Genomic DNA, 8,517 nt, shown 5'->3' with positions numbered 1-8,517 from the left:
GTGCTCCCTCTGTTTCTTTTTACTCCGTGTATAAGTTTTAGTCAAAGTTAAACTACATAAAGTTTGACCAAATTTATATTAAAAATATGAACACCTACAATACTAAAACTATATAATATGAAAATACTTTTCATGGTGCATCTAAAATATTGATTTTATATTGTGAATGTTGATATTTTTTAATATAAAATTAGTCAAACTTTAGCAAGCTTGACTTTGAGCAAATCTTATATACAGACTAATAAAAAGAAACGGAGGGAGTACTTCGATTCCTTCCTGCCGAGAATCATGCATGTTATTGTTACGTACTGTATTTCACACCACTCAGACGGGTTCAGCACGGTGTAAAACTGAAGAAGATGACTACAGGTTGTTGCTCTTGCCCCAATGCCAGGGTGATTTGCGTTCTGGAGGGCTAGGCGTGCCCAAGTAGAGCGCCAAAGGAGCAGCGGACACCGTCGGGGAGTAGCCAAACGCTTGTGCCTGACATTGTTCACCGATCGGAGGTGCTCCTGTGACCGGGAGCTGCTGCCGGCGACGATGGACCGGGACGAACGACACTCGACCATCGTACTTGTGATCAAGCCAACGAGGCTGCTCCTTCCTCACCTCAAACAGCATCTTTCGCGGGCCAAATTCAAGGCTGCTTTCCATCTTGCGAAGGTACAGCCCGCGGTCGCTCAACAGAACGTGGCCCCCTGCCAAGCTGACCTCTTGAGCTTCGGCTTCAGCTTCAGCTTCAGGAAACCACGCGTCCCATTCGCAGTGTCGGCCGTAGGTCATCACGCAAGACGTCGTCGAGTCCACCAGCCTGCACAACTTTGCCATCTCCGGCCTTGGGGCTTTTAGCCGCAGGCGCACGGAAGCCTCCGACGTGATCGTCTCCGTCGCCAGATCGAAGCGCGAGCATTCTTGGAAATATGAGCAGTTTATCGAATGATTTTATTAACAGAAATACTAGATAAAACATGACTAATATAGTAAAGATAAAATAAGTCATGCGTTCTGACAAAGAGAAGGAAAATAGCTTCTGCATATATGAATCGTAGCCTATCATATCTAAAGTACACAGAATAGCAAGTAGCATATATGAAGTAGAACCTAACATGTGTAGGACAAGGACTAGAACAAGGAACTGTGGCAGAACCTTTAACAGGAAAGACAAGAACACGTACGGGACAGCAGCAGCAGAAGCGCTGGACTTGGGGTCGGTGTCCTCGCCTGCCATGTCGTCGAGGAGGTCGTGGATGTCGGGGAAGAAGTCGTCGTCGGGGAAGTCGTCGTCGGCGACCGGATTGTCCGTGATGAAGCAGCCAGTAGTCGCGCTGAGCGCTCCCCAAAAACCTTATCACCCTTCTCCCGTACAGTACTCAGAAAGTGCGGTTTCGGAGGCCTACTGTCCTGACCTACGGTGCACGCCGCAAGCTGGGATGGGGAAGATCGTAGCATCAGCACAGTGCTCAGGAACTTTATGGCGAGAGGAAGGGGATCTTCTGGTGTGTCTCTCTGGAGAGGAGCGACCTCTCTTATATAGGCACAGGAGAAGGACGCGAAGAGACTGCGACGGGAGGTGAAGCAACGAAGGGAGACGAAGCGAACAGGCAGTGGCCGAAGAGGCGCGGCGTTCGAATTCAGTGTCCACTACAGAAAAATGTTTCAACTCCCACGTGACCTTTCGTATACCCGTCATGCGTCGGCTCGGCTCATTCACGCAAACCGCGGCGCGTCGTGACGATGCGTGGCGTGGCGAGGCGGGCGGAGGAGGAGTGCGCGTGGATGTCCCTCTTGTTCTCATGCTCATACATGTGGGGAAAGAACCTCCCTTATAAAGAGGTCCAACTCCCTCTAAACTAGCAATGTGGGACTAAACTTTTGTTCCACCTCTTGCCTTGCACAAATGGGCTGCGTGTGCCTCTAGGATTTATTAGGAATTTCTGAAACTGCTATTGGGCTAGGCCCAAAATAGACAAAATTTCAGCAATCCCCCACCAGATCCCAGAGGCACACAAAAATTTGCCTTTGGTTCCAAAACACTGTTTTATATACCGGTACTGCAGTGGAGACTGTTAAGTTGAACTTCCACCTAGAACTCTATGCTACACTAGTAAGCAACTTGAACAGTAGACTGGACCTTGAACTGCAAGTTTTCTGCGAATCTAGCTTCACATAAAGCCTTGACCGATACGTGGCTACCGTGGGTCTTCCCCACGGGTGGAGCTTATGCGTCATACTCCGTGACCTTTCATGAGTTTACTAGAGAGAACCCTACTCTCATAGATTGCGACATTTGACAATCAGACTCATATAGGTGTGTTCTTCAAAAAATGTTCTGCAGGATAACATCTCTGCTTAAATAAGCTACTTAGAACACATTAAGATATACATCAACCTGCCATGCAGATAAGGAGAGTATTGCATCTTCATGGAGTGGTATTGTGAATAATAAGGATACTCTCCTCTCAGTTGACCAACAGTTTGTCTTCCACATCTAATTCACGGGATCTCCGATCACAAAGAATAGGTTACCACTGTGAACAACTCATATTGTGGGTCTCATACTCATCTCCCTCGATGCATTATCTATCACATTACGTGATAGACCCTTAGTAAAAGGATCTGCCAGATTTTTAGAAGTTTGGATATAATCCAACGCAATAACTCCGGAGTTTTTCATTTTCCTGACAGACTTTAACCTTGTCTGAACGTGTCTTGATGACTTCATGTTATCCTTTGAACTGCTCACTTTCGTGATCATAGTTTGATTGTCGCAGTTCATAAGGACACCCGGTACAGGTTTCTCAACAACCGGCAAGTCATTCAAGAGCCGGCGAAGCCAATCTGCTTCAATCGTAGCTGTATCTAGTGATGTGAGATCTGCTTCCATTGTTGACCTCGTTAAGATGGTCTGCTTGCAAGACTTCCAAGAAACAGCGCCACCTCCATGAGTGAATACATAACCGCTCGTGGCCTTTATCTCATCAGCATCAGAGATCCAGTTTGAGTCACTATACCCTTCAAGCACCTTTGGATGCCCGGTGTAGTGAATTCCATAATTTGCAGTGCCTTTCAAATAACGCAAAACTCTTTCTAGAGCTTTCCAATGCACATCTCCTGGTTTTGAAACAAACCGACTTAGTTTGCTAACGGCAAAAAAGATGTCAGGTATTGTAGCAATGGCTAAGTACATACGCGAGCCAATAATCTGAGAATACTTCAATTGGTCTGTAGCAACTCTTCGATTCTTTCGAAGCAACACACTAGCATCATATGGTGTTGGAGAGGGCTTGCAGTCACTATAGCCAAAGCGACTCAAGATCTTTTCCACATAGTGAGATTGAAGCAAAGTAATCCCACCATCATCGTCTCTCAACAACTTGATGTTCAGAATGACATCAGCCACTCCTAAATCCCTTCATATCAAAACAACGAGATAGGAAATCCTTGACCTGCTTAATAACTTTCAGATTTGTTCCGAAAATCAGTATGTCATCAACATACAAGCACAGGATAACTTCCTCGCCCCCACCATGGCGATAGTACACACATTTGTCAGCTTCGTTCACAACAAAGCCTGCAGTTGTTAAAGTTCTTTCAAACTTCTCATGCCACTATTTGGGTGCTTGCTTAAGTCCGTACAAAGACTTCAGCAACTTGCAGACTTTCCCTTCCTGACCATCTAGTACAAACTCATCTGGTTGTTCCATATAAATTTCCTCGTCCAACTCTCTATTTAGGAAAGCGGTCTTAACATCCATTTGATGAACGAGAAGACCATGCGAGGCAGCTAGTGAAAGTAGAACTCGAATAGTGGTCAGTCGAGCCACAGGTGAGTAAGTATCAAAGAAGTCTTCACCTTCCTTTTGGGTATAACCCTTAGCCACGAGCTGAGCCTTGTACTTTTCAATAGTACCATCAGGCCTAAGCTTCTTCTTGAATACCCATTTGCATCCTATAGGTTTGCACCCATAAGGACGATCAGTTATCTCCCAAGTTTCATTTGCCAAGATGGAATCCATCTCGCTACGAACCGCTTCCTTCCAATAGTCAGCATCTTCAGATGCATAGGCCTCTGAAATAGAACTGGGAGTGTCATCTATGAGATACACAAGAAAATTATCACCAAAGGACTTTGCAGTCCTCTGTCTCTTGCTCCTGGTAGGAACTTCATTGTTCTCCTCCACAGGACTTTCGAAGTGTTCCATCGAAATGGTAGGTTCGGTAATTGTAACTGGTTCCTGATTCGATGAACTAGGCATCTCCTGATTAGATGAGGTAGCCATATCCTTCATGGGAAAGATATCTTCAAAGAAAGTCGCATCATTCGACTCCATGATCGTACCGACATGCATGTCAGGTATCTCAGATTTTACAACCAAGAATCTATAGCCAATGCTATGAAAAGCATATCCCAGGAAAACACAATCCACAGTCTTTGGTCCAAGCTTCCGCTTCTTTGGAATTGGAACATTGACTTTCGCCAAACAACCCCATGTTCGCAGATAAGAGAGTTTTAACCTTTTCTTCTCTCATTCCTCGAATGGAGTTATCTCTTTATTCTTTGTGGGGACTAGGTTCAGGACATGACATGCTGTCAATATCGCCTCCCCCCACCATGGCTTGGAGAGACCCGATGTATTTAACATGGCATTAACCAAATCAGTTAGAGTACGGTTCTTTCTTTCGGCCACCCCATTTGACTGAGGTGAGTAGGGAGGAGTCCTCTCATGGATTATACCATGTTCCGCACAAAAAGTATCAAACTCAGTGGAAAAATACTCTCCACCACGGTCGGACCTAAGCCTCTTGATTTTTCGATCAAGTTGGTTTTCCACTTCAGCTTTGTAGATCTTGAAAAAGTTCAAAGCCTCATCCTTAGATTTCAGAAGATACACACGGCAGTATCTAGTGGAGTCATCAATTAACGTCATGAAATATTTCTTTCCACCTTTTGTCAACACACCATTCATTTTACATAGATCTGAATGTATGAGCTTTAGTGGTGCAAGATTTCTTATTTCCGCAGTCGTGTGAGACTTACGAGGTTGCTTAGCTTGCACACACACTTGACACTTAGATCCCTTGACGGTGGTGAAACTAGGGATTAAGTTCAACTTCGCTAGTCACGACATGCAACCAAAGTTAACATGACAAAGACGTGAATGCCACACATTGGATTCATTATTGTTGCAAATATGATTAACAACTTTATTGCAAACGTCTGATAAGGATAAACGAAACAAGCCTCCTTACTCATAGCCTTTACCAACAAAGGTTCCATACTTGGATATTACAAATTTATTCGACTAAAAGACAAGCTTGTAGCCATCTCTACACAGAAGAGATCCGCTAACAAGATTTTTATTGACGGAGGGGACATAATGCACGTTCTTCAGCCGCACGATCTTCCCCAAAGTAAACTTCAAATCGACCGTGCCAACACCACGAACAGAAGCACTTGAACCGTTGCCCATCAGCACGGTTGAAGTACCTGCGGTCTGATAAGACGAAAACATGGAAATATCACCGCATACATGCACATTAGCACCCGGGTCAATCAACCGGTCAGGAGAATGACATACTGAAAGAATAGTGGGAAATATACCATACCCAGCATCCTTCATGTCAGTGTCTCCAATGACAACATTAGCGGTCTTGCCGCCTTTCCCAGGATTACGTTTGTCATAGCGATTAGGGCAACTAGGAGCCCAATGATCAGGATCCCCACACACATGACAAGCACCTTTCTTCTTGCCATTCTTCTTCTTAAAGTTCGTGTGTTGCACAGCCTTGTTCTTCCCATCAAACTTTGTTTTACCATCAAACTTGCCCTTGTTCTTGAACTTGTGGGGCTGAAAGTTCTGCTTCTGTACCACATTGGCACTAGATCCTCCCTCAATACCTCGAGCACGTGTGTCCTTTGCTCTCGCCTTTTCTTCCACATCAAGAGTGCCAATGAGATCCGGGACGGAAAACTCCTGCCTCTTATGCTTCAGCAAGGTAGCAAAGTTCCTCCATGAAGGAGGAAGCTTAGTGATGATACCTCCGACAACAACTTGTTCGGTAGCATACAACTGAAGTGCTCAAGTTCTCTAGCAAATGACTGTATCTCATGAGCTTGCTCAACCGCGGAGCGCTCTTCAGTCATCCTGTAATCATAGAATTGCTCCATGATGTACAGCTCAGTGCCAGCATCTGAGACCCCAAACTTGGCCTCGAGTGCATCCCACATATCTTTTCCATTATCAATTGACGCATAAGTATCAACTATATTCTCGCCAAGAACACTCAAGAGAGCAGCCTTAAATAGAGTATCCATTTTCTGAAAAGCTTGTGCCTGTTGAGCATCAAGCTCTCCTTCAGGTTTGCCGAGAGTGGCGTCATAGCAACTCATGGTTTGAAATCATAAGACCGCTCTCACGCGCCACCTCTTATAGTGGATACCCTCAAACATAGGAGGTCTCATGGAAGCAGCAAAACCACTTGGGATAAATTGCCTATAATAAGGTTTTTGGATTGTTGGAAATATGAGCAATTTACCGAATGACTTTATTAACAGAAATACTAGATAAAGCATGACTAATATAGTAGAGATAAAACAAGTCATGCGTTCTGACAGAGAAAAGGAAAATAGCTTATGCATATATGAACCGTAGCCTATCATATCTAAAGTAGACAGAATAGCAAGTAGCATATATGAAGTAGAACCTAACATGTGTAGGACAAGGACTAGAACAAGGAACTGTGGCAGAACCTTTAACAGGAAAGATAAGAACAGCAGAAGCGCTGGACTTGTGGACGGTGTTCTCGCCTGCCATGTCGTCGAGGAGGTCGTGGACGTCGGGGAAGAAGTCGTCGGCGGCGACCGGATCGTCCGTGATGAAGCAGCCATTAGTCGCGCTGAGCGCTCCCCAAAAATCTTATCACCCTTCTCCCATACAAGACTCAAAAGGTGGCGCGCCGTTCGAATTCAGTGTCCACTACAGAAAAACATTTCAACTCCCACGTGACCTTTCGTATAGTATAACATGGCGTGGCGTGGCGAGGCGGGAGGCGGAGGAGCGCGCGTGGATGTCCCTCTTGTTCTCATGCTCATACATGTGGGGAAAGAACCTCCCTTATAAAAAGGTCCAACTCCCTCTAAACTAGCAATGTGGGACTAAACTTTTGTTCCACCTCTTGCCTTGCACAAATGGGCTGCATGAGCCTCTAGGATTTATTAAAAATTTCTGAAACTGATATTGGGCTAGGCCCAAAATAGACAAAATTTCAGCAAGCTTCTCATCTTGCCCGCCCTCCCCATGGCCTCGCGTGGGCCAGTATACTGACCCTTGGACGTACACATGCAGCCTCGTCCAGCCCACGCCGCCTCCTCCGATGGTGTACACGTGCAGCTCTTCGTCGTCGACGGTCTCTCCCACGCGTAGGGGCGGGGCCCTGTATTTGAGGTAGTCATGGTGCACGATCTTGTATCGCCGGGTCGTAGCGTCGTAGCCGAAGCAGTACGCCCTGGGGTTGACGGTCCACCTTAGCCCGTAGGCCTCCGGCGGCAGCGGCAGCGCGAGCGACTCACCGGTGGACGGCTCTACGATCTTGATGCGGCCCTGGCCGGCCTCCAGGAAGCAGAGCAGACCGTCGCAAGCGCCTACCATCCTGTTCCACACCCCGGCTGTGAGCTCGGCCGTGAGACGCCAGTGCTTATCGAAGAGGAAGGCCCGGGCGTTGGCCGGGCTTTGGTAGCCGCCGTAGGTGGATCCAGGAAAGAAGATGATGGTGTGTGTCGGAGGCGCCCGTGACCCGTGGATCAAGTGCTCCTGGATGAACGTTGGGTCGGCGATGATGTCCCGCCATTCTTTGCAGACACGTCGGAGGCGGCGGAGGTCGCTCCCCGGGAGGCGGACCAGGATGCTGGCCAGGACGTCTCGCGGCAGGCACACGGTGGCGGTGATCGTCGGCTGTTTCTTGGGACCCTGCTGGCGCAGCCGATGCAACGCAATTCGCATCCACCTCCAGGTCCTCCATCTTCTTGGATGGCAGATGGATCTCATGATGACTGATAGATCCCTTAAATTACGTGTGGATGCAATTCTTGGTCACAGTTGGGAATCGGGAGATTGATTGATATAACATCGCAACATAAACGGAGTCTTTGTGCCGGACGATTTGCTAGAATTCGTTAACATGTGGGAGAAGATTCGTTACCATATAGGACTAGTATAAGTAAATAGATAGGAGACCGGCTTTTCTACCATGCACGGGAGGTACCGTGCATGCATAGCTGAGCTGTTTATGCTTTTATGGGAACCCTGCCACTTTGTCCACTATAATATTTCTTTTTACCTCCATGCTCTCATAATCATTTAGTATTGTGTCAGAAATGTTACAGTTATTTCTCCAAAAAAAGATGTTACAGTTATGTGCGTGATTATGGAACTTGCACAGTGCAAATATTCATCTATTCTCTCCTTCCACAAACACATGCTTTGCACTATAAAGGTACTAATTAATTCAAATGTTTTA

At 46.4% G+C, this 8,517-nt stretch overlaps 1 protein-coding gene across 1 annotated transcript; it reads right to left on the bottom strand.

The window, feature by feature from the left end:
* Positions 1 to 363: 363 nt before the first annotated feature.
* LOC147981824 (F-box protein At1g11270-like) lies at positions 364 to 8,000 on the bottom strand. Its single transcript, XM_087516120.1, has 2 exons — positions 7,271 to 8,000; positions 364 to 905 (listed from the first exon to the last, which is right to left on the bottom strand). Exons 1-2 carry the CDS (start codon positions 7,998 to 8,000, stop codon positions 364 to 366), a joined length of 1,272 nt encoding a protein of 423 aa, XP_087372246.1.
* Between the last annotated feature and the right edge of the window lie 517 nt (positions 8,001 to 8,517).

This window comes from Triticum urartu, chromosome 3A (genome assembly GCF_056163025.1).
Source record: "Triticum urartu cultivar PI428250 chromosome 3A, HENAU_Tu73, whole genome shotgun sequence".
NCBI classification, from domain to species: domain Eukaryota; kingdom Viridiplantae; phylum Streptophyta; class Magnoliopsida; order Poales; family Poaceae; genus Triticum; species Triticum urartu.
Note: the sequence above shows the minus strand (reverse complement) of the source record. Positions and strands in the feature narration are given on the sequence as shown.